This window comes from Candida oxycetoniae (assembly GCF_023343755.2).
Source record: "Candida oxycetoniae strain CBS 10844 chromosome Unknown scaffold10, whole genome shotgun sequence".
NCBI lineage: Eukaryota > Fungi > Ascomycota > Pichiomycetes > Serinales > Debaryomycetaceae > Lodderomyces > Lodderomyces oxycetoniae.
In genome coordinates this window covers 27,786-53,859 of record NW_026055470.1, presented here as the reverse complement: position 1 = coordinate 53,859, position 26,074 = coordinate 27,786, and the positions used below count along the sequence as shown (strand labels likewise).

The 26,074-nt window shown below is 37.9% G+C and overlaps 7 protein-coding genes across 7 annotated transcripts; 5 read left to right on the top strand and 2 right to left on the bottom strand. All coding sequences in view use genetic code 12, as the record gives it.

Moving 5' to 3' along the window:
• Nucleotides 1-48: 48 nt before the first annotated feature.
• On the top strand, nt 49-2,360 carry KGF56_003853 (MSW1; the record flags this gene model as incomplete). Its single annotated transcript, XM_049325229.1, has 2 exons — nt 49-812; nt 1,208-2,360. 2 exons carry the CDS (start codon nt 49-51, stop codon nt 2,358-2,360), a joined length of 1,917 nt encoding a protein of 638 aa, XP_049179012.1.
• Nucleotides 2,361-3,344: 984 nt separating this feature from the next.
• On the top strand, nt 3,345-5,897 carry KGF56_003852 (uncharacterized protein; the record flags this gene model as incomplete). Its single annotated transcript, XM_049325228.1, has 1 exon — nt 3,345-5,897. One exon carries the CDS (start codon nt 3,345-3,347, stop codon nt 5,895-5,897), a length of 2,553 nt encoding a protein of 850 aa, XP_049179011.1.
• A 4,409-nt stretch (nt 5,898-10,306) lies between these two features.
• KGF56_003851 (uncharacterized protein) lies at nt 10,307-16,763 on the bottom strand (the record flags this gene model as incomplete). The annotated part of the gene is made up of 6 exons (XM_049325227.1): nt 10,307-11,365; nt 11,904-12,783; nt 12,886-13,390; nt 13,868-15,316; nt 15,555-15,723; nt 16,251-16,763. The coding sequence occupies 6 exons, from the start codon at nt 16,761-16,763 to the stop codon at nt 10,307-10,309; spliced, it is 4,575 nt and encodes a 1,524-aa protein (XP_049179010.1).
• Nucleotides 16,764-18,582: 1,819 nt separating this feature from the next.
• CHT2 (GPI-linked chitinase CHT2) lies at nt 18,583-20,412 on the top strand (the record flags this gene model as incomplete). The annotated part of the gene is made up of 1 exon (XM_049325226.1): nt 18,583-20,412. The coding sequence occupies one exon, from the start codon at nt 18,583-18,585 to the stop codon at nt 20,410-20,412; it is 1,830 nt and encodes a 609-aa protein (XP_049179009.1).
• Nucleotides 20,413-20,980: 568 nt separating this feature from the next.
• On the bottom strand, nt 20,981-22,249 carry KGF56_003849 (putative glycosylphosphatidylinositol-alpha 1,2 mannosyltransferase; the record flags this gene model as incomplete). The annotated part of the gene is made up of 1 exon (XM_049325225.1): nt 20,981-22,249. One exon carries the CDS (start codon nt 22,247-22,249, stop codon nt 20,981-20,983), a length of 1,269 nt encoding a protein of 422 aa, XP_049179008.1.
• Nucleotides 22,250-22,433: 184 nt separating this feature from the next.
• Nucleotides 22,434-24,168, top strand: SUI1 (translation initiation factor eIF1; the record flags this gene model as incomplete). The annotated part of the gene is made up of 3 exons (XM_049325224.1): nt 22,434-22,436; nt 22,514-23,022; nt 23,826-24,168. The coding sequence occupies 3 exons, from the start codon at nt 22,434-22,436 to the stop codon at nt 24,166-24,168; spliced, it is 855 nt and encodes a 284-aa protein (XP_049179007.1).
• A 926-nt stretch (nt 24,169-25,094) lies between these two features.
• KGF56_003847 (U2-type spliceosomal complex subunit) lies at nt 25,095-25,718 on the top strand (the record flags this gene model as incomplete). The annotated part of the gene is made up of 1 exon (XM_049325223.1): nt 25,095-25,718. The coding sequence occupies one exon, from the start codon at nt 25,095-25,097 to the stop codon at nt 25,716-25,718; it is 624 nt and encodes a 207-aa protein (XP_049179006.1).
• Between the last annotated feature and the right edge of the window lie 356 nt (nt 25,719-26,074).

Sequence of the window (26,074 nt, the reverse complement as noted above, 5' to 3'; positions counted from 1 at the left end):
AGGATTTACAGGTTTGGTTGCTTGTTGCTTGTACTTGCTGAAAAGAAGATGGCCAACGATGAATACGTTACCGACTCTAGTTCGGATTTCACCGAGTATTGGATAGACTCCTTTTTAGGGATTAAGGGAAATGAGTATTTTTGCGATATCGATGATGAATATATACGCGATCGGTTCAATTTGACAGGCTTGAATCAGGAGGTGACAAAATTACCCACGTTGATAGATATAATAACCGATGTTATTGATATTGACTCACAGCCCGAAGAACATAGGGAGGTTTTGGAACACAATGCGAGAATCCTATACGGCTTGATCCATGCAAGGTACATCCTCACAACTCGAGGTTTGAACAAGATGTTTGAAAAATTTAGAAATGGCGATTTCGGTTATTGTCCAAGAGTACACTGTCAGCTCAACCCTCTACTACCAATAGGCTTAAACGATCAGCCCCGAATGGCGAGCGTGAAGTTATACTGCTCAAAATGTGAGGACTTGTACAACCCAAAATCCGGACGTCATTCTGTTATTGATGGTGCATACTTTGGTACATCATTCCCAGCTATGTTTTTCCAAAATTTCCCAAACATGATCCCGGTGCATCTGAAAGATACTTATGTTCCTCGGGTTTTTGGGTTCAAGTTACACGAATACTCGAAATTAAATAGATGGAGAGAATTACAGCGTTTGAAGTTGGAGAGAAGGCTAATGAAAAATGGTATACAGACAAATAATGTTGTTGGTGGATTCATAATGGATAATCCCAATGGTGCTACAAACAGTAGCTATGCAGATGAACAACGCAACTTGAGGTCTCAACAATCGCAATTCGTAGTGAAATAATAACAAGATTGGCAGACGAAAAAGGCGAGTTGGGGAGGTGGGGAGGTGGGACACTATCGAGCAGAGCGAGATAGTGAAGCAACATTCAGTAGCTTGTTACAACACTATCTCGCTCTACTCGATAGTGTTGCTCGATAGTGGAGCACAGGTTTAATTGTTGAGTTTTGTTAATATGTAAAGTTTGTATACGAACTACGGTTTTATCTAATAGACATAATAAAAGCGGATGGCTTTCACTTTTTATCAAGAATCAATCAACCAACCAGCCAACCATCACCAACATCAAAGAAAAAAATAAAATGAAAAAAAAAAAATGAAAAAAATAGCTTCAAAGCGTTTACAAATACGGCCCGATTTTATGCAGAAGTATGCTTTCGAGGAGAATTGTGGCCATTACTAGGAATGCGAGGTATATCACCACCACCACCACCACCACGCAAAAGGTACCCAGTGTACAACAAGTAGGCGTATACGAGACACTTCCATCACACTCGCGTGTGTTTTCCATGATTCAACCGACTGGACGTATCCATTTAGGAAATTACCTTGGTGCAGTCAAAAGCTGGCGCACATTATCTGATACAAATCCCGATAGTGAGTTTATCTTTGGGATAGCAGATCTTCATGCATTTACTGTACAGAAGCCTGCTTCTCAATTGAAAGAATTTCGACATCAAGCTATTGCGAGCTTGCTATCTTGTGGACTAGACATTTCGAAATGTGTTTTGTACTTTCAGTCTGCTATCCCCGAACACCTGGAGTTGAATTGGTACTTGACGTGTTTGACAAGTATGGGCCAGTTAAACCGCATGTCTCAGTGGAAACTGAAAGCACAGCAATCACAGAATAGTACTATTTTAGATGACACGGTGATTGAAGCAACTAAAGCAGGACTTTTTTGCTATCCCGTCTTGCAAGCGGCCGATGTATTGCTTTACAAGTCTACTCATGTACCGGTAGGCGACGATCAGACACAGCACTTGGAATTATGCCGTAACATTGCACGAGCATTCAATAGTTTTTACCAAGTTGATTTCTTCCCTATACCAAAAACGCTATTAACTCCAGCTAAGAAGATATTGAGTTTGAAAAACCCCGAGAAAAAGATGTCGAAATCGGATCCTGTTCAAGCTGGTTGTGTGTACGTTACTGATACGCCAGATGAGATTTTTCGTAAAGTGAGAAAAGCTACGACTGATTCCATCCAGGGACCTTGGAACTTTGATCCCGTTTCGAGACCAGGTGTATCGAACTTAATCAGTATTGTGTCGGGTCTAACCGACAAGTCGATTGAAGAGACAGTTGCCAGTCTCCAAGTGTTGAAAGACCACAAGGCGTTAAAGGATTATGTTTCCAATTTGATCATTGATGAATTCAAAGAAAAGAGACAATTGTATGATGAGTTGTTGAACGATAAGGCATACCTCGATAAGGTGTGTAACAAAGGTCGCGACAATGCTAAAGAGATGGCTCAAAAGAATATACAACAGATTAAGCAAATCATTGGCATGGACTGAAGACTGTCGTCACTGTCGTCACTGTCGTCACTGTCGTCACTGTCGTCACTGTCGTCACTATCGTCACTATCGTCACTATCGAGCAGAGCGAGATAGTGTCTACTAAAAGTTGCTTCAATATCGAGCAAAGCGAGATAGTGGAGCACACTAGCTGTCATCACTTAGTAGCTTGTTACAACACTATCTCGCTCTGCTCGATAGTGTTGCTCGATAGTGTTGCTCGATAGTGTTGCTGTAAATACATACCCATAGAGTGTAATATCCTGCGATTAATACACATTGAATAATATCTTGACACTAATACCCTAGTAAGCACAGGATTATACAGAGTAATTTCTTGACGCTAACACATAAAGTAACCCTCTTGAGACTTTTGTTCAAAAATACTAGTTTGTGCCATTCGCGCGAGATGGCTCGACACGAGAACTCGTAAAATTTTAGCTGTGAAAAAAAAGAAACAAAAAAATCAAGACAAAGGAAAATGAAAGGAATCCACGCATCGCGGCGCGTTGTTTTGATTAAATCACGTAAACCAAATTAAATAGCTGGCAAGGTTTAGAGGAAAAACACGACACATAAGCCGTGGGGAGAGTTACTAAGGGTACCAGGTTTTGTAGGTGAGAATTCACAGCTGGGGCGGGAAGAAAAAAAAAGGGAAGGAGCGTTTTCAATTTTTCTTTTCTTTCCTCATCATTGCTTCAGCAAGTAGTAAATCAATTTAGTGAAAAAAAGAAAATATAAACATTACATCTCTTACGATTGAGCAAGTCAAATTCCACAATCCACAACAACTGAGCTCTATACTGAAAGGAGAGAGTGAGAGAGACTGTGAGAGAGAGTGAGAGGGGGGAAAAAAAAGTTTGACCTTGAAGCAGACCTTTTAAGCACCAGTAAACCAAAACTGTGTTCAACAACTAAACTGAACAAGTTTTATTGGTTGCCCTTTTGTATACCATGAGTAGCCGCAATGAGGTTCATAAGCAGATGCAAATTAAGATACTATATTCGTTCAATAACAATCTGACTACATTTTTATCACGATCGTCTCAGCTATATCCAGTGCAGACCGTTGATGTTCCTATCCAGTCTTCGCTAGGTGAAACCCCCGGTATGATCACCTTGGGTGCTTTTGAGTTGAAAAACTGTATCCAACAATTACTTGAAACGAATCTGGAAAACTTCAAGCTCCAGAGCGAAGATTACGCAGTTTACTATAAAGATATAACTGAACAACCCGATGAACCATTTGTGAGCAATGGCGTGTTCTCATCACTTTTATCCAGCAATGAGTCATGTCTAATACCTGGCCGTGTTTGTCAAAACGTTTCGGCGAATATTTTATTTGGCAAAAAGGGCAATTCGGCATCGTTGACCTTGGAAATTAGACTAAAGTTACATACAATCGAGGCGGCACAATCTGCAACGGCATCTGCAACAACAACAACAGCAGCAGCAACAACAACAACAATGGCAGCAATGCGCAACTCTTCACAACAGCAGCGGCAGCCACGTCCGCAACAGGTAAGTCGACATCATCCCCTTCATACAACACACACTACACTACAAGTTGAGCGCAAAAGACCCTACGATGCATTGCTGCTGAGTGTCTCTTCGTTCATACCGGCAGCGAAAGCAACTAGGACATTATCCCTACCCTCATATGCAAACATTCATGATATCCAACAAGCGGATAGAAATCCCACTTTGCGATATAATCGAGAAAATGTGGAAAACAGATTTAAGCTGGCATCGTTCTATCGAGACAAGGTTGTATTTGACAAGGGCGAGAAAAGGCAGAAGCGCTATCCAAATGTTTCGCAACCACCACACTCACAACCAAAGTCGAGCTCTTTCACTTCTTCACAACTACTTCCTCAACGCGCTGTGCGTACCAGATCTATGTTTGTAAATACCCCGACGATGGCCTCATCTCCAATAAACGAAGAAACTTATTCTTCAGATGATCCAGAGTACAAGGCTGGTGAAGACCAAAAAACACATATTGAAGAAGAAGAAGAAGAAGAGGAGGAGGATGGGGAGGGGGAGGATGGGGAGGAGGAGGAAGATGAAGACGATGAAGACTATGATGCAACATCGCCCTATACGCCTCAGCAGCCACCTTTTGTGAACAAAGAAACGCCTCCGGAACTTCCAGAAGATTTGGATAGTAAACGCACCCACACAATATCGAGCTCAAAGCTTCCAGAAAACCACGGGTTGGTGTGCATCAATTCGTGCTGCCGCACGCAAACATCAATCGCTTGGAAATATTTTGAGACGGAATACAAACCTCATTTTTCAGCATTGATAAGGGCTACGGAATTTGACAAGAAGCATTACGAAGGCATGCATGGGCCACTTTGTAATGCATGCTTTCTATTCTACAAGAATAAAGGATTCATGAGACCGGAACATGTTGTACGGAAATATAATCAGCAGCAGAGATATAATCAAAAATTGAGAATGAGGAATTCAAAAGAGGAGGAGGAAGCCGACCATTTGACGAGATCGGCGTTGAGTACTATAGCCAGTAGTAAGAAAAATTTGGCATCGTCACCTGCCACCTTTCCAACGCCTTCACATACACCATCTACTATCAATCAAGTAATTCAAAACAAATATCATAGTGGGAATAATCATTTTCACATGAACCCAACTCCAACTGGTCAGACTCCCGAATACAATGACTTAATGAACCAGTTGAATGTTTATGGTGGACCCAGTACCGACATCGATCCGTTGCCCGGTGCAACGCCTCCAATGATTGCTGTCAAATCAAATACAAGAGTGATAAATATTGGTGTTGATGACTTGGACGCGAAAAAAGCAACAAAACTAAATACTCGAGTGATAAATATTGCCAATGATGAAGATGAAAATAAGGAAAACTGTCCTCCACAAACCATCAACACCATCAACAACAAGAACGCCGCCACCACCACCACCACCACTGCTGCTTCTTCCGCTACTGCAAAAGAATTTGCCGAGTTTGACGCCATGCTACAGTCCATTCATGAGGATGCCAACACCAACTGGATGAACTTCTTTTCGCAACCAACACCTAGAGACCAGAACAGTCCCAATTCCAAAACTCCCGTAGACCAGAATCCTAGCGTCAACATCAAAAGAAGGCCAAACACATCATCATCATCATCAGCATCATCTAGACAATCACGCAATGACAAGCTGTTAGTAAACATGCCTAGTTCTCCTTACTTGTCTACACAACTTCATTCCGATGAAGCTGTTGGAGGTGATGGTGATGCTGGTATTGATGATGATGCTGAGATTAATGAAGAGTTGAAACAGTTGGTTGATAGGAGCACATATAAAGCATTTAACAACTCCACTCCTGATAAAGCTAATAGAACAGACACAACGAACCTGTTGTTGAATTGGCAACACAATACAAATAATGCCAATGCTAGTAACAAGAACTTGGCTTCAACACCAAGCACTGATTTTTTCTCTAATGATGATGCAGTGAAATTAGATTTGGCTGTTGAGGATAATAAGGAAAAAGCTACAATTACGTAAAAAATGAAAATAGAATTAAATAGAACGAGAACAGGTATTAATTGCATGGTTGTCGAAACCTTTTTACTTTGGATAATCATGAAAGTATTTAGTTTTCGACCTCTGAATGATAAAAATAGAGGTATTTTTAATATACTTTATAAAAAGAAAAGGAGGTATCTTTATTTCCTAGCTAAAATTGACTTTTAATCAATAAACTGTTGATGATAAAAACCTCTGAAACGAAAATCCCAATTTTGCAAATGCTTAATCTTGTCCAATTGATTCAGAGGAATGAGACCCTGTTGATATACCATAATGCATTCTTTTCAATTTTTAAAAGACAAGTAAGACACACAATGGCAGTCACTGTGCTCCACTATCTTGCTCTGCTCAATAGTGTCTACATATTTTCCAAAACACTTATATATCAAGCTACTAATAATAAAACTTCGTCAATTTCCTTTGTAGTGTAATGGCTATCACGGTTCGCTTTCACCGAGCAGATCGGGGTTCGATTCCCCGCAAGGGAGAAATTTAATTTTTTTTTTGGCTGGAAATCCAGAATTATAAAGGACACTATCGAGTAGAGTGAGATGGTGTTGCAATAAGCTACCAAGTGTTACTCCACTATCTCGCTTCCCTCGATAGTGTCGTATTGAGTTTCAGCTAAACCTATGTATGTGCGTATCTGGAGGATTTTGGGCCAGGAGTGATTAAAATACATAGTTAGTTCTCGAGTAGCTGGCTTTTTACTTGCAATGTACTCACATGTGAAGTAAAATTAGGAGAAAAGAGACTCATAATGTCGTGTAGTTTGGCTGATAAATCGCTCTTATTGATAAGGGATGTTTGTTATACATATTGCCAGAAAATTACGATTCAAAATATTTGCATACCTACTAAATAGGATATTTGTAGTATTCATATTATCAATAAAATCTTTTTAGTTTCATGTGTGTTAGTAAGGAAAACTTTTTTTTCTTTTTGATTCTTGATCTTCACTGCAACTTTAGGCTTGTGCAAAACTCTCAAGAAATTCCTTTGTAGTGTAATGGCTATCACGGTTCGCTTTCACCGAGCAGATCGGGGTTCGATTCCCCGCAAGGGAGTACAGTTGTTAATTTTTTTTTTAAAGTTGCTTCCAATGATTATTCAGAGAGCTCCATCTTTAAACAAACCTTAGTCTGTGAAGTAAAAAAAAAAAAAGAAAATCGCGAAGCTAATTGCAATATAGAAGTTTATAACAATCTCATGTTTAACTCGCATAAACTTATTACTTCATTTTATTATTGCTTTGCAGGAAAAAAATTTCGCAACCATTTTTTTTTTTCGCATCCATTCTTGTCAAAGTTCTCAGATTTATCACTACAAATCATTTAGTATGATTTTAGACTACTAAATGTAGATTGCACAAGTTCAATGACTAATTTGAGTAGTCTTAAAGAAAGTTAGTCAATAACGCATCCCACTAGTGAAAAGAATGAAACTAGAAACTATTTCAACATAAACCAACCATTAAAAAGGCTTAAATTTGAAAAAGAATAACAAAACGAAAAAACGGCTGCAAATTGTACATGGATACACGACTTCAACATTAGATAACGCAAAAGGAATCATTAACAAATACAATTATTATAGGCAATTGACTATAAGAGAGGAGGAGACTCAGCTTTACTTGTATTATCTTAATCACTTCTCCTACCAAACGCCAAAGTGTAGCACATTCTTCCAAAGAAAAGCTATCAAGAGAGGAAAAAGGAAAAAAAAAAAAGAAAAGAAAAAAAAAAAAAAGAAAGGAGATCGAGAATGTTGTTTGATTAAAAATATTGCAATACTTTCCTTTATCACCTGTTTAACCTACAACTTGCCTTTTCTTTATTTGGTTGAAAGATTAATATATTTGATTACAAACCCACCAAGCCTCAAAGAATGTCAAATATTACGCACCTCGGCAAGAATACTATTTAGTAGATGAAATTCATATTGGCAATTTGTGGCAATACACTACTCGTTTTGAAATTGAAAATGAAATTGAAAATAGTTTGCATAGAAGCTTAAAAATCTCGGCATACAGTTTTACAGGACTCTCCCTCTTACACGAGAGAGAGTGAGAAAGTAAGAAGAACATCAATCATTGACAAGCTACCCATCCCTTTTTCACTGGCAATAAATTGTCACTACTTTAGAAATGATATTTTTTTTGTGGACAACTTGGCATGCTTTTCCAGGGGGGAGAGGACAACAATAGTAAATACTATTGTTGAAATGGATCTGTTTGTTTGTGGTCTAAAAAAGGTTAAATGAATTACCGATTTGTAATCTTTTGTTTACAATTTTGACTGAAGATAAAAATAAAAAGTATCAAGAGCACTGGGCGTGGGAAAAAAAAAATGACTGGTACTGACACTATCGACCAGAGCGAGATAATGTTGTAACAAGCTACATGGCTTTAAGCTAGTTAGGTGTAAGTGTCAGTGTGAGTGTGTATGTGTCAGTGTGAGTGTGTAAGTGTCAGTGTGAGTGTGTATGTGTCAGTGTGAGTGTGTATGTGTCAGTGTGAGTGTGTATGTGTCAGTGTGAGTGTGTATGTGTCAGTGTGAGTGTGTATGTGTCAGTGTGAGTGTGTATGTGAGTGTGTATGTGAGTGTGTATGTGAGTGTGTATGTGAGTGTGTGTGTATGGAAAAAGGGGGATGAAATTCTTAGTAATTTGAAAGCATTAATTTGTAAACAAGAAATTAATAGATTAGAGCTCGCTTATTTAACGTCAATTTTCAATAAAATTATAAATAATTCAATTCCTTACTTTTATTATTGTTGCTCAATTTTTGTCCTTCCTATCCTTTGGTTTGTTGTTATATTTGACAAAGAAGGTAGGAAAAGTATTTTCGAAAGATGTCAATATTTAGTAACAGCAAAGTTCATGTACGCTACAAGTTAACCTCTTTTTTTTTTTCCTTTCCTTCTCTCTTGTATGTATGTAATTTATTTATTAAAAGATTTTTTTTTTAACCTGCAACCGATTGCGAAAAAACTAGAAAATCAATCAAGAAGTTACTGGTACTAGCAAGTAGTATGCACTTACCCTAGCCCCTCTCCTTTCTTTGCTCTCTTTCCTTACTTGGTTACCCCTTATTCATAAAATAATCCTATTTCCAAGTGTATCCCTTTTTTCTTTTATTTTACTGATCATCTTACTCTTTACATTATTTGTAGATCTCTACTTTTTTTTTATATTTTTTTTTTTTTTTTTTTTTTTTTTTTTTTTGTTGTTATTATTAGAACAGAGATACCAAATATAACCAGTTATCAAATCTTACTAGTTCTCCATGGTTATATCTCACATACGTGTCTCCTGTTGCGATTAAAACAAGAAAAACTTAACAAACTATGAATATTGCTTATTCTTTCGATTTTTTTTTTTGCCCCCACCACATCAAAATACATTATTTAGATTTTTTTTACAATTTTTTTTTAGAAATTTAGTTTGATGAGAAGAGGATTGATTGAGGACAGATCATGCAAGTGGGTCTCAGTGTAATCCACAGTACATACGTATATGTATATGTATATGTATATGTATATGTATATGTATATGTATATGTATATATATATATGGACAGAAAATGCTTCTTAATCTTTTCTCGACCATTTCATAAACCGTATCGTTCTCCCATTACTATCTACTCTTGTATTCTGCTATTACTATATCCCAAACTCCCTTTCCCAATAATCAGTACATTTCAATAGAAGTCTCACCAATTTCGGAAAATGATCCCCCACCCATCACAAGATACATACTTACTCAGGGAACATCAATTCTACTCCATGAGTGAAGGAAGTGCACATGAAAATTGTTTAGTAGGAGTTTTTGAAAAATTACTATCTTTCAATAAGGAACACATTTTTGGAATAGATAACACTTTAAGAGTTTTTTTTCTTATCCTATGTATATTTATGCTCATGGCAATATCTCGCGCTTTTAAGCGGAGAAGAAGTCTAGTCAAGGAAAAGTCCAGACCTATTAGCATAGTATGAGTTAAGAATAGCCTCGCTCGCGACTCAGACTCAAGCGAGTATAACAACAACAACTTTCTTTCATTTCGTTATTCCCGGTATTACCAATTCATTTTCATTACTTTATTTCACTTTGAATAGGGTTATTTGTTCCTACCTCCTTGCAATTCACATTACTAAGAAGTGTCCCATCAAACTTTCCCACTAACATATATATATATATATATATATAGCTACGAGTTACTACCAACACCCAGTGAGTACGTGCTGTCATTTTCTTTACATCGTTGCTGCATTTTTCGGTTTATAGACATAGGTTACGAACAACATTCCACATTAATAAATAATAATAATAGTAATAACGTCTCTAATTCTAATCTATTTCTATCACACCTTTAATTTTTCTCTATATTATCTCTTTTCTATGATTTTTGACAATTCAATATCCCAGATATTCCAGTCAAACCAAATTAAATTAGGCACTATTGTTAAAAGGTGCCATAACGAATGCGCATCCACTAACCGAAACCACGGTTCAAAATCATTCAACTCCAACATTATCCCACATAATAATACACAATTGTTGACTATGGGTATATATGGAATTAGCCGCACATCCGATATAAATATATAACCCATCTTCCATAATATCTTTGTCTCGTAGTGCAAATACAAGACAGAGTTGTGATACTTTATAAAACTATCTCGGAAAATCCTCGCCACTTGAAGTGAATGAACTATCCATAGTACCATGGCAGATAAGCCAACAATCATATTGATCTTCATATTGTACTCATAGTCCCAACTACGATATAGTCGAATCACATGATACAAATATAACATAACCAATGCCAAATGGAAAACCTTCAATTTCCACATATTGTTGACAAAATAAAGTCCAAAATATCTCACTACTATAACATTCAAATTCGACAATATTATAGCAAAAGCACCAAAATAATCCAAAATTTCAGTAAATGAAGTATCCTTGATATGGAAAATCACACTAAAACTCCAACCGCAGCAACTAACAAGTAATAAAATCAAATATTGTCTATACATAAGCTTATGTCCAAAAGCCTGGTTCTTTTTATACTGTTTGTATATCTTCCAAAAGTTGACCCAATTAACATAAAAATTGCCCAAACTAAACATACTAGAAAATATCTCTTGCACTCCCCAAACTTGTCGAAATGGCCATTTCCCATAAAATTGAACCATACGTAATCGTTCAGCTTGTCGTATATCAGTCACTGTTTGCTGACAAAAGTAATTACAGTTTGATGAACACGACCACAAGCTACTCTTTAATTTCCAGGGAATCTCATCACATTTGCAATCAGCTAAACATGTTTGAAATTCAGGTAATCTGTCCCCAGTCGAAGCAATTGTCAATGGTAAAAGTGATAATATCAAACAAAATAACTGAATACCGTTCAAACCATTTACTTGACCTTTTTCAAAAACCAGCTTGTTCATATCACATACAAGATATATATATAAAAAAAAAAAGAAAGAAAAAAAAACGATAACCTAACCTCTTCTACCACCACCAGCACCTTTTGTGCTATCAATATTCTTCTTCTCGATCTAATCTGAATGTCAAAAAGATCAAGAAAAAGCTTGATTATTTTTTTTTCTTCTCTTCTAAACTGATAAAAAGAAATTTTGAATAATTTTTTTTTCTTTTTTTTTTCTTTTTTTTCACTTGAAATGTACGGCATGAATATTTACTTTGTCATGGTTGAGTTAAGTTTATATGAGTTTATTCGTGGTCATCACAGGCGTACCTACACTATCGAGCAGAGCGAGATAGTGGAACAGCACTGACTTTATCCGCTTTGATGATGATGATGATGATGAGGAGGAGGAGGAGGAGGAAGACCAAAAACCTGTGTGGTGATTTTTAAATCTCTGTAGCTCTCTATATGATTGTAAATGGACTCTGTTTTTTCGCCTGGTTTTTCTTCATCTTGTATCGTTGAGCTTCAGTATGGATATACCATACAGTAACTAGTCCGACTATGGCTGTCACTGAAACTAGCAGTATATTAACAGGATACGGATTCATTTTGAAGACTGTATGAGTCAATTCATCAAGAATTCCCTGACCGCTATTGAGAACACCACAGATACACATCAACAATCCGTAAACAGTTCCAAAAGTGTCAAATCCAAACACTTTTGCACAAATATCGGAAATTGCAGTATAGAAAAACGATCTGTATCCAACAAATAAGCAAACTCCAGCAACAGCCAAAACATAGTTTGAAAATAGACCCAAGATTCCAACCAACACAGAGATGGTCAATAACACAATCATGACTGAAACTGTTGAAAACTTGTCCAATAAAAGTCCAATAAAAGGAATACTAATAATTCCACCCAAGGGCAAAGCCAAGTCGAAAAATTTGTTGAGAGATTTGGCGAGATAGTGAGATCCAAAGATGAATTGGTACTGACTATCAATGGTGGTGACAAAATAATTTATTCTCAACATTTGCACTGTACTGAATAAGCAAATCAAAACAAACCAACAAGTTTGAATTTGATATTGTGCCGAATAGCCATGTAATATCCCAAAAATACCACCACTATGTTCAACTAGATAAAGTTTATCACCTTCATTTGTATATGGTTGTTTCAAAGCATCTCCAACGGAATCACGACGTCTCAAGTCTTGTGGTACGTGGAACAGCTCTTCTTCTTCTTCTTCTTCTTCTTCTTCTTCTTCTTCTTGTTGTTGTTGTTGTTGTTGTTGTTCTCCATCGCTCATATTGGGCGTAGTTTCAGCATCTTCTGTGTCAAGCAGGGACTGCGCATACCTTGAATTGTCATCATCACCATCAACACAAAGTGCAAGTGCATTTGACGTTTGGTATGACTCTCTTGGCATATATGTTAGCTGAGTAACAGTAACGAGTATAGGAATCAGTAAATATATTGCAAAAAAACTCTCTAGCCCAAGTTTTCCGTCAAAATACTCATACCCCCACCTGTAGAACAAAAACACAATACTCGAGGAGTCAAATGCACCTGTTATTAAGGCCAATATTGTACCACTATACGTTGGGAATGCGTTCGACAAGTGGAAACTAGATATGAATACAAATGGTCCACCCAATGCTAAACAACAATAACCCAACATATAAGGATCAACCAAGTGACCCCAATTATGGCTCAATTGAATTAACCCATCAGCAAATATGAATGCAAAGCAAGCCAAGTACAAAAAGCAAGCACCAACGAGTCCGCTTATTTGAGGTCCATAAGCATCCAAGATTTTCCCCACGGGTAATGCAAAAATATTGGTCAACACAGCACCAACAGTGAACAACATATTCAATTTCAAATCTTGCTCAATACACTTGGCAACACCATTGGAGTCATTATTTAACTTATCGCGAATATCACATTTGGATTCATATATTCCAGAATGAATCAATACTGGCTTTAAAGCTGCAAAACCAAAAATCGTCCCTCCTGATAAAAGCACTATTAAAATGGCCGTAATGCATTGAGACATCCTTTTGAAAAGGGACACATCTTGAGCAATCATCTTGTTAAATTATTGGGGGAGGGGTTTGTCCGGATTTGCTGACTCTATTGGTATTAGCCGATGATCTAATCTGTTATCTTTGATATCTGATAAATTTGAGATGCCCTCAGTTTATTCTTGGCAGAAAAAACCCCCCCACAAAACCTCGTGGGTTCGAAACTTTGCATAGGAACAATTTTTAGATATTACAACTCACTATCGAGCGAAGCGAGATAGTGTTGGTGGCAGCTACAAAGTGCTGCTCCACTATCTCGCTCTGCTCGATAATGTCAGTGTGCTCCACTATCTCGCTCCGCTCGATAGTGTCGCAGGGCATACCCCCTTTTTCTTCCATCTCTTATTGACAAGCAGCCAGGTGATGAATCTCTTATCCCCTCTCATTCTATTAATCTATAATCTACCTTTCTATACACTCTTTCTATCGATATCCACTTCGCGACTATAGTCAAACGAGTCTATTTGAGTATCATCAGAAACAGCAGCTTTCTTGTTATCGTCGCCCAGGTCGACGACTGAATTATGGTCTTCGACATATAAAACTTCTTCTAATTTCTCTAATGCAGTGAATGGGGCACCAGTAAGTTTGGACCATATATATAGACCAAAGATTCTTGCACCGACTACAATCATGGTAATCACCACTCCTCCAACCGGTGCAACAACAAAGGCACCAAACGCGCCCCAATCTTCGGGATCATAAATACCGTTCCAAACTAATAATAATTTACCACCTTCTCTAGCTGAATGGTAGTAGACAGTACCAAAGATGAAGACTCCAAGTAATGCGCCTAAACCACCACACATAACGTCAAAGCCAGTCAAATACCAGAAATATTTGTTGCTCAACCCTAAAAACACAGCAGGGATGATTGCAGCACTAACCAAATCAGCAATTAAATAGATTTGTAAGACGTTATTGGCTACTGTCACAGCCAAAGCAACAATTGGAATACAAATCAAAATAACCAAACCTCTAGTCCAGTTTATATGTAATTTGTTCCTGAAAACATCATTGGATATAGTTGAAACCATTGCTGATTGCAATGAGTCAAAAGTGCACGTTGATAAAACAATACAAAAGATCAACACAAATGCAACTAACCATCTTGGCATTTTAACCAATAAGATAAAAAATGCATTATATGACTGTTCATCGCCTACTGTTAAATCACCCGACCAAACAGCCAAGAATCCGGATGTACCAATCAATGTCGTGATAATGAATGTAACAAAACTGGCAATTCCACATCCAATCCACAAATCCTTGTTTGTCTTACTTGCAAAAGTTCTCAACCAGAACCCGGACATAAAGCAATCATTAGTAACAATAGCAACGAATAAAATATAGATCAACTGCCAGCCCAATTTATTACCTTTCAATAATCCCAGAGGACCAACTTTTGACGTATCGATTTCAATATACGATCCAAACCCACAAGCACAAATAATCACCAAGATCAAGACACAAGCACCTTGGAAATTATCAGTAATGAAACTAACTCTAAAGCCACCGAAAAAAGTATAAATGGTAGTAACAGCACACTCAACAATAACAGCTCCAAGAGCATTCAACCCAGTCAAAGTCTCAATAGCACCTCTTACTGCTGACAATTCTCCAATCATGAATAAAAACATTGTTAAACAAGTGAAAAACGACAAATACAAAGCTGTAATTATCCCAAATCTATGTCTCACCCATTCTGTCAATATAAACCCATCGGGACACTTTTCACGGATAATAGGACCAAAAACAGCAAAGCCAATTATCGGAATCGATCCACATAGAGTATATACCAACAATCCGTGCAATCCAGAGATGTTTGCAATTTCAGCATAAGTAGCAAATATTCCAACCCCCATAGCTAAAGAAAGCGTTAGTATCAAACCATCACAACAATCACAGACAAACACAAACAAAGTAAGAAAAGGAAAGGAAAGGAAAAGAGAAGGGGGTTGGGAATGCTCAACACAGAAGAACATGCACTTATGAAACTCAAAACAGCCAATGCTACTAATCTTCCCATTTTCCTCACTCTCCTCTCCCCTTCTCTTCCTTCCTTCCTTCTTTCTCCTTCCTCTTTGGTTCAGCTATTTACTTACCTGAAGCAATAAAATTCAAAGCTAATGGAATACCACGTTGAGTTCCGTTCGATGAAAGGAACAGGGACTTTGAGGCGAACTTCCAAGCTAAATATAATCCAGTAGCTAACATGAATGCATAAGATAGATAAATGATTGCATTGTTACCCTGTGACGATAATCGAGCCATCTTCAAAAACAAACAACAACTAGTATAACTGCCTATTGAGGATTTGGTATCCTCCCTTCTTCCTTAAAAAAAAAAAAAACGATAGTAATTCCCGGCCTTCTGGTGGAATAACTGTCTCACTTCTATATATTAACAGAAGAAAAGTAAAATCAAAGTACAAGTCCTAGGGGGTTACATTTACCTTTTGTAGTTTTTTTGGAAAATTTTCTCAACCTCTGTATTGCCCAGTTTCGGACTAAAGAGGTTTAAATTAAGTAGATGAGAGATGAGAAAGATTTTTATGCGTTTACAAGTCTGTGCAAAAGTAAGTGCGACCTAGAAATGAAAAAAGAAATAATAAAAAAGAGAAGAAATCTTTATTCCTTTATAGCGAGATCGCTCATGATACACTTAAAGAAGCCCAAGCCTGTTGGAAGTAGCTACAAGTATGCGGGTATGTGGATACAAGATTATACAATGTAATGTTTAGAGGATAGCAATCATGGTTACTATGTGTGCAAAATATAGCGTTAAAGGTCTTAACAGACAGTTTTGTAATCATCAAACTCGTTTGTTTTAATTCTTTTCCCATTCTTAACACCAAACTCGGGAATTCTTCCATCACTAGCTGGAAAAATATTTAGTAAAGGTAGTTTATCGCCTAACCACAATGCCCGATTGAAATGATCCTCAATATCATCACCGGTTTGGGGATGTATCAATACTGACAAATTACCATGATTTAATTGAAACCAGCTCAATACTTGTATAAACACCTCCGGCCGTAACACATCGGCTTCCCAAAATTGCGTAGGATGTGGTCCAATAATTTTGTCCAGTGGTAGTTTCTTTACAAGTATAGACCCATCAGAACATGCATCAGGGAAATCGTCTAGTAATTTCTGTCTCAATTTTTCCGACTCTTGAAAAGATTTCTGATTATGTGCAAAATAATAAACATGGAAATCATAGTACTTCACAGGATGAGTATAACGAAGGTTATACCTCGAAGTTGTCGCTAATGACGGGTTCTTCTGATTGAGATGTGTCACGTAGTCCATAGTCCATTGAAATCAGTTACAGGTTAACGGGTGCAATTTTGAAACCAGAAAGAATTTGATAGTTTTTTTTTTTTTGCCAGTAGATGCTATGGCTCAACTCCCTTTCCCCCCTCCCCCTCCCCCTCAGTTACCAGCCACACCAAATTTTTTAAACACGAATGATGACGCTACCAACTGACATATCTTATGGTTGAAAGCATTTTGAGGTCAACTTTTCAAAGCAACAGATTTGATTTACTTTGCTCGAGACATACAAACCTCATGGAGTTTGATTCAATTGTATTCCTACTATCAATTTCCCCCGAATATAACTTTAAAAGAAAAAAACAGCATGATTATGGAGTGAATGCTCAATTTTCACCAGGGATTGCAATCAATGCTTACTTGTCAAATATATAAACTGTAACCATATTGCGCATCAATAAATTTCGAGGCAAAGATTATGTAATTCTGACAGGTACTCACAAACACGGGTTTGTAGGCAATATTCTTTTTCGAGGCATCTGCTCAACATATTTTGCGCTATCTAAAAGGTTTATACTTATTTCCGAACTTGATGGAATAATGCCTTTTTTTTTCAATAGCAAAGTAATACCATTTACTATTGACAAGGACGGTTGTTGTTGCCCTAAATTAATTTCTTCATTTCCCAGAGTTCAAATAGGGTGGTGCTTCAATATTATTTTTTCCAGTCCACTAGACCCACCACAAAAACCACGTCAAAAAAAATGAATTCAGAGTATTCAATGATGAAATGTGGTCCTAACCTATTTTTATGTACCATGCATAAAAATGCAATACGGTAATTCATGTTGTTATTGGTCGAAAATAGGTGCGATACTATATACGAAACGATGAGATAATTTTTTGACCCCCTCACCACCCTACGCTTTCTATTTCCCACTTGAAACGATGCCGCTTGTACGGCCTTTTTTGTTCATGGTGGAATATTTTTGTTTTGAATTATTCTCCATATCTCAAAAAAAGGTATTTCTATATTTTTACAGTGCCTTCACAGTGCCTTCACAGTGCTTTCCATGTGATTCTCTAGTACCCTCTCTTCATTACCATTTATATATTTTCCCTTCCTTGGCTTCAAATTTTTCGCCCTTTATTATTTTAAGCCCGGATTCTTTTGCTCTTTGAGATGTTTGCATTTTCTTACTTTCAATGGTTTGACCTTAAAAAATTGTTTGCACCATGCTTATATTGCCTTGAGACAAGTTCGGTTTTCCGCGAAACCCTTCATAACCACTCTCCCCCAAAGGAAATAGCAACACCAAATACAGAAAGCGCATTCAGCAGAAAAGATGTCTTTTTAACGCGTTGTTTACTTCAATATATGCATCTATTCTTTTTGTTCTTTCTCTCTAATTGTTTTTAATGAACGTTACATGCGACTCTAACAAGTAAATCAAAGTTTTCAATCTAGTCCCATCATCTAAAACAAATAAAAGGCTATTTAGAATGTTTTGTTCTCTCAACTAAACTGTTTTTAGTTAATTTGGGGGATCCAATCAAACCCGTGTGGATCTATTAGTCCCGAGTCATATAAAAAACCCCTCCCATAAAAAGTATTATATTTCCTGTCTCATTATTTTTAACCCTTTTTCAAACCTTCTTTTTCACACTTTTTCTTCATAGTGTTTTTTGAGCATCTGTTTATTGATCTCACCAAGTCGACATTCTTTTCTTATTGAATAGCAAGTACAGTCTATCGTTTATATCATCAGTACTTCTTCCAACCATTTACACTCTTTAGATATTTGTTTAAATAAAAAAAAAACCAAAAAAAGACATACCCAGACAAAAGAAACTAATGTTATCCAAAACTATCTTATCTTTATTAGCTGCAGCAGTCTCAACTGTAGCTGCTTCAAATAAAGTTGCGTTATACTGGGGTCAAAACGGTGCAGGAGGACAAGAAAGATTAAGCTATTATTGCCAAGAATCTGACGTTGACGTAGTATTGTTATCTTTTTTGAATGATTTTCCAGATCCAACAAATGTCAATTTTGCTAACCAATGTGGTGCTACTTTCGCTTCTGGTTTATTGCACTGCCCACAAATTGGTGAAGATATCAAGGCCTGTCAAGCCTCGGGTAAAAAAGTGCTTTTATCACTTGGTGGTGGTATTGGTAAATATGGTTTTGCAAATACCGACGACGCTACCAAATTCGCCGACACTTTGTGGAACAAATTTGGTAAAGGTCAAGGTGATGATGAAAGACCATTTGATGATGCTGTTGTCGATGGTTTCGACTTTGATATTGAAATAGGTGAAAATACTGGATACCCAGAATTGGCCCTGAGTTTGAGAAACAAATTCGGCGAGGATTCATCTAAACAATATTACTTATCTGCTTCACCACAATGCCCATACCCAGATACAAAAGTTGGAACATTGTTAGCCAATGTTCCAGTTGATTATGCTTTCATTCAATTTTACAACAATTATTGCTCAGTCGATGGCCAATTCAACTATGATACCTGGTCAAACTTTGCCAAATCAGCACCAAATCCAAATATGGAACTATTTGTTGGTGTACCAGCTACTGGAAACGTCAACGGATACGTTGATATTGAAAAATTGAGTGAGACTATCAACCAAATCAAATGCGACCCACATTTCGGAGGTGTTTCATTATGGGACGCTTCAGGGGCCTGGATTAATACTAATTCTAATGGCGAAAACTTTGTTGTTCAAGTCAAAAATGCTTTGAATGCAAACACGTGTCCACAATCTTCCACAGATAGCCCACAAACTTCCACAGATAGCCCACAAACTACCGCAGATAGTCCACAATCTACCACTGTTAGCGAAACTAGTGAAGATCAAACTCCTGCTCCTCAAACCACTGAAGATGTTGTCCCAACATCATCAGTTGATGCTGGCCCATCTGGTTACTATAACTCAACTGTTGTCGCCAACCCATCATCATCTGCTGTTGTCGCCAACCCACCATCATCTGCTGTTGCCCCTATTACAACCGTTGCTCATGGTCAAGCTGGCTTTAGCACAGTAACAGACATTGGCACAACTGTCGTAACCATTACATCTTGTAAAGAAAACAAATGTACTGAAGTTCCTGTAACTACAGGAGTTGTTTGTGTTACCGATGTTAGTACTGTTTACACCACTTACTGTCCATTGACTGCCTCAGCTGTTGTTGTTCCAATCCACCACAAACCTGCTGAAACTGAGACTCCAGCTGCCCCAGGTGCCAAACAGTCATCTGCTCCAGCTCCAGTTGCTCCAGCTGCCAAACAGTCATCTGCCCCAGCTCCAGCTCCATCTCCAGTTGCTCCAGCTGCCAAACAGTCATCTGCCCCAGCTCCATCTCCAGTTGCTCCAGTTGCCAAGCAGCCATCTGCCCCAGCTCCAGCTTCATCTACTTGGGTTGCAGCTATCCCAACCCCTGTTGGTCCTCAAGTTAACGTAGAAACTTCAGTTTCTGCATCAATTGTATCCGATTCTACTGAGTACACCACGATCTTGAAGACATCAACTTTACTTCCTCAAGTTTCTGCACCAAGCGCCGAAAGCACCCCTTCACAAGTAGTTGCTTATGAAGGTGCTGCTGCTTCCAACTCGGTTGCTTTATGGTTCACAGCACCATTACTACTTGCTGCTGTTGCTTTGTTCTAAACGCACATGGTAATTTTGGACTTCATTTCAAAGTGAAGTCGGAGTTTTTGTAAAATTATGTACGAGTAGGTGTAACTATAATATGATCTATAACTCAAGCTGATTGCCAATTTGTAGAGACGATAAGATCCTAATCCTCTTGATTAAATCAAAAAAAAAACCAGACAAGACAATATTTATCAGACAAAAACCAAAAAAAAAAATCAGACAAAAACCAAAGAGAAATACCAGACACTATCGACACTTTGAATACGACATCGTTACCACAAGGGACGACACAAGACAAAAATTATTTAGTTATACGACATTTGTCGAAAGACAGGTAACTTCAGGCATAGAATATTAGACACAAGACAAAAAGGTAAGTATCAAACTTGTGTGTGTTTGAATGTTCTAACAAAAGCCAAAGTAATAGTAATAATCCATGTATACAAGATCCCAGAGACACTATCGAGCGGAGCGAGATAGTGGAGCAGTCAAACCTGTGTGTAGCGAGATAGTGGAGCAGTCAAACCCGTGTGTGTAAATATGCAATTAAAGATGCAATCAATACAAGAGTCCAGCGACACTATCTCGCTCTGCTCGATGGTGTAATTCTCTTGTATACTATTACATCTCCATTTCTTCTATCATCCCAATGGAAATAACTATTGAAGAAACGTTTATGTTCATAATACTCACCACTAAATTCCTCTTTGATAAATTTTTCCAATGCTTCAAAAATGACGATATTTTCAGGCATTTTCTTCAAGTCTTGATTGAAATACATTGTTAAAAATTGTTTTGGATTATCATAGAATTGATCAGATTCGTCTCTGTATACATTGATTTCATTCATTGTTGGATTTGTTAGATGTAATGGTGGCTCACATCTTAGAAACCATGCATCCAAATCACGATTATGGAAATGGCTTTGCCATGGTGTTGAATGACACGGCATTATAAAGCCAATAGATGACTGGTTTTCTGCTTTTAAATATCTCACTACATCCATAACACCTCTTTCATTGATATTGGCAAAAAACAATGCAATCAAGATATTGAGTAAAATTCCCATTACTATTAAATACTTGGCTCTAACAGCTCGAAACCCTCTAGCTGTGAAATAAATCATTAGCGGCTGTAATGGCATGATGAACCGGAACTCTTTATGCTGGATTACCGAAAAGCCAATCAAGTACACTATGCTTGTAAGTAGTAAAACATCCCTTTTCAATCCATAGATCAACAATGGCAAATAAGTTGTCATCATCAATGGAATTGCTTGGAAAATATAGAAATGCCAAGGGGCAACACCATAAAAAATCGACAAGTTTTTAAAAACATTGAACTCAAGGAAATTGTAGACCGGGAAGGTCAATTCTTTGTAAAATAGATAATCCAAAAGAGTGTTGATCATTAGAATTGCAACCACTTGGCAAAAGGAGCACAAAATCCATTTCAAGCTGATCAACCTTTTAGTTTTGAGCATCAAGTGTATTCCTAAAGATGACCAAATAAGTATATTTGTGGGTCGAATAATACAACTCACAACACCACAAGCTAAACTGATAAACCAGCCTTTTGACTTGATATCGAGGTTCCATGGCCAATATCGTAGGGCCATGATTGTTAATGTCGTTTCCAAATTGTTGGAAAACGATCGTGTTGAAACATACCAATTGAAAGGGTTTAACAAAGAAAGAGATAAAGTGACCCATGGTAAATCAACATTGTCCAATGCAATTGGATCCTTGTTATTTTTGGTGTATTCTTGTACAAAGTAGTATAAATAATATTCGCCCCAACTAGCGATAAAAGCACCAAGGATCTTGGGAACAAACTCGATTAGGAGCATATTGTCCCCTGAAATAAGGTAACCCAAGCTATATATCAAAGGATATATTGAGGAACGTAATTTGTTTTGCCATTCCCATGTGAGATAACCATAACCGTAAACAAAATTGTGAGCTGGTTCAAGTGATTGATAAAACTCGTCTGCTTGGAAAAAAGTCGATATTGTAAACGAGTTTATTAACCGAATGGTGAATATAAAAAGAAATAGCTTTTTTGAGGAGATGCTTGCGTTTGATGTCATCACTAACGACACTAGCGACACTAGCGAGCGAAGCGAGCTAGTGGAGCAGCTAGTGGAGCAGCTAGTGGAGCAGCTAGTGGAGCAGCTAGTGGAGCAGCTACTGGAGCAGCTAGTGGAGCAGCAGTTGCAAGTAATTGGAGCAGCACTATATCAATAGGAGCAGCAGTTGCAAGTAATTGGAGCAGCACTATATCGAAATTGCCCCTCACTGAGTTTTGGCTTGCAAAAGGCAATCAATTCGAGTTCATCCTTGTTAGAGAGACCATCTTACTCATTGCATCGCACTTGTGGGCACCTCATCGCACCTCATCGCATGCATTTGGTAGCACTATATTTAGTCGTGCCGCCCTACGACACTATCGAGTAGAGACTACACCACTGACTACACCACTGACTACGACACTGACTACACCGACACTGACTACACCGCTGACTACAACACTGACTACGATACTGACTACGACACTGACTCGTGTGTTTTCCACCTATGTACCGATACATAAGACAAATATACCATACAAAAACTATGTCAAGTAAGGCCGCATCTGTCAATCTTCCTTCCCCTTTTATATAGTCGTGCACTTTTGTTTATATTCAAGTGTCGGTACAGTAAGTGTCGGTGTAGTCAAGTGTCGGTGTGGTCAGTGTCGGTGTAGTCAAATGTCAGTTGTGGTCAGTGTCGGTACAGTAAGTGTCGGTGTAGTCAAGTGTCAGTTGTGGTCAGTGTCGATATAGTCAGTGTAGGTGTAATCAGTGTCGGTGTAGTCACTGGCCTCCACTATCTCGCTCTCGATAGTGTTGCTATTGAGTGCTACTACACTATCTCGCTCTCGATAGTGTTGCTATTGAGTGCTACTACACTATCTCGCTCTCGATAGTGTTGCTATTGAGTGCTACTACACTATCTCGCTCTCGATAGTGTTGCTATTAAGTGCTGCTACACTATCTCGCTCTGCTCGATAGTGTCGATAGTGTCGATAGTGATGTCTGTCGTGCCTTTACCAATATGCAACCTTGTCTATGTATTTTTGGATGCACCTCCCAAGCTCTCTTTGTTTGCTGACGTTGCGCAAAGTAATGCTTTTCTTTTTCCTTCTTTTTTTTCCTCTTCCCCTTATACTTCTCATTCCACTTTCTCTACATTATTCTTTGCTGATTAAAGGCTATTACTTATAATCAACAACTTATTAGGGTAGGTTACAACTTCATTTACTTGAAAATTTAATCTACAAATTTCTTTTTTTTTTTTTTTTTTTTTCCCAACACCAAAAGAGAAACTAGAGAGTTAATTAATCAAATAAAAAAAGGGAGTTATTAATTATACTTGGTTCTTTAGAGAGAAAAATTTTATGTCAACTATCCAAAACTTAAACGCATTTGATCCATTCGCCGATACAGGTGATTCAGAAGCCCAGCCAACAAATTATATCCATATTCGTATTCAACAACGTAACGGTAGAAAGACTTTAACCACAGTTCAAGGTGTACCTAATGAATATGATTTAAAGAAAATTTTAAAAGTTTTGAAAAAAGATTTTGCTTGTAATGGTAATATTGTCAAGGACGATGATTTAGGTGAAGTTATTCAATTACAAGGTGACCAAAGAACCAAGGTTTCTGAGTTTTTGACTACTCAACTACAACTTCCAAAGAAAAACATCAAAATCCACGGTTTTTAATACCGACACTATCGAGCAGAGCGAGATAGTGGGGAGAGGAGGAGGAGGAGGAGGGCACACTGGTCAAGAGGCAAGAGCCAAGAGGCAAATGGAGCTTCCTCTTTTTCTCCGATTCTGGGGCCGCTATATGAGACCAATGTAATATGGTTTCTGTTTTGATTGTGAGTTTTTCTTTCTTTACTGATTTTTTCTTGTTTGTTTGGTTTTATGTTTGATGTGCCTGGTTGTGAGAAGCGTAAAAGTAGCTGTTAAAAGAGCTTAGAAGAATACAGCGATAGTGTGGAATATAGGCTATACCGCTTCTAAATACATGAATATATATATACCTCATAGATATCGACACTATCGAGCGGAGCGAGATAGTGTCATTAGAGTCGGTGACAGCTAGTGTGATCCACTGTTGAGCAAAGCGAAATAGTGGAGCAACACTTTGTAGACACTATCCCACTCTGCTCGATAATGTCGATAAAGTCGATGACAGCTAGTGTGCTCCACTATCTCGCTCTGCTCGAGTGTCGTTAGAGTCGGTGACAACTAGTGTTCTCCACTATATCCCTCTGCTTGATAGTATAAGTAGCTGAAAGAGTGTAGGTAGATGAAAGGGTGTAGTGTAAAGAATGTAGATAGATTAAAGAGTATTGCTCCACTATCTCGCTCTGCTCGATAGTGTGACGCTCGATAGTGTCGATAGAGTTGGTAACAGCTAGTGTGCTCCACTATCTCGCTATGCTCGATAGTGTCACGCTCGATAGTGTCACGCTCGATAGTGTCGATAGAGTCGGTGGCAGCTAGTGTGCTCCACTATCTCGCTATGCTCGATAGTGTCGATCGCTCCATAGTAACGATATTTCTTTAGTACACAAAATAAAATGAATATTTTGTAATCGATAATCTTAAAAAAAGCAAGGAGTATTACATACCGAAGGATGGCCAAAGACTTGAATCTCAAAAAGTCATGGAACCCTGCTTTGGTCAAGAACCAACAAAAAGTATGGGAGTTGGAGCAGAAGAAGTTGAAGGACTACAAGGATTATAAGGAAAAGAAACATGAACATAAGCAAGAACAGGAATACTTGCAACTTTTGAAACTTCAGTATGGTGAAAATTTCACTATTGATCAGCTATCACACAAGGAGAAATTAAAGGTATCCAAGTTGAGCTGGATGTATGAGGATGTTCCGTTTGAAAACCTTCAAGAAACTACAAATTCAAGTGGTTTTATTGAAAGTAATTTGGAATTTACCGAGGGTAAAACTCAAGTGGAAAACATGTTACAAGGCAAAACCCAAGTGGGGAACCTGCTGCAGGGCAAACTGAGACACCTGGGTTCAATGAATGAACGTATTCACAAGATTATTGGAGTTGGCAAGAGTAAAAGCAATCACAACCCACTGTCGTCATACATGAGTGATGACCCATTAGTGAAAATGAAACAGGATTTAGATAATCAACGACGTAAAAGAAACGGTGTAACAAAACCTTCTAGTTCACGTCGACACCATCGACACCATCAACACTATCGAGCAGAGCGAGATAGTGGAGCACACTAGCTATCGACACTATCGACACTATCGAGCGAAGCGAGATAGTGGAGCACGCTAGCTGCCACTGACAGTAGCTGCCATCGTCACTAGCTGCCACTGACACTAGCTGCCACTGACAGTAGCTACCACTGACACTATCGACACAGCAACAACAACAACTTCTACTACTACTGCTGCTGCTGCTGCTGCTGCAACGGCTATCTCAATATCCTAGAAGTAAATTTTTAAAACGTCTCAAAGCTCCACTATCGAGCAGAGCGAGATAGTGGAGTAACACTTGGTATCTTGTTGTCTTATACGCCTATATACAGATAATTCTAGGTATTGTGAAAGAGGGAAATCAACACATATCTTCATTTTAG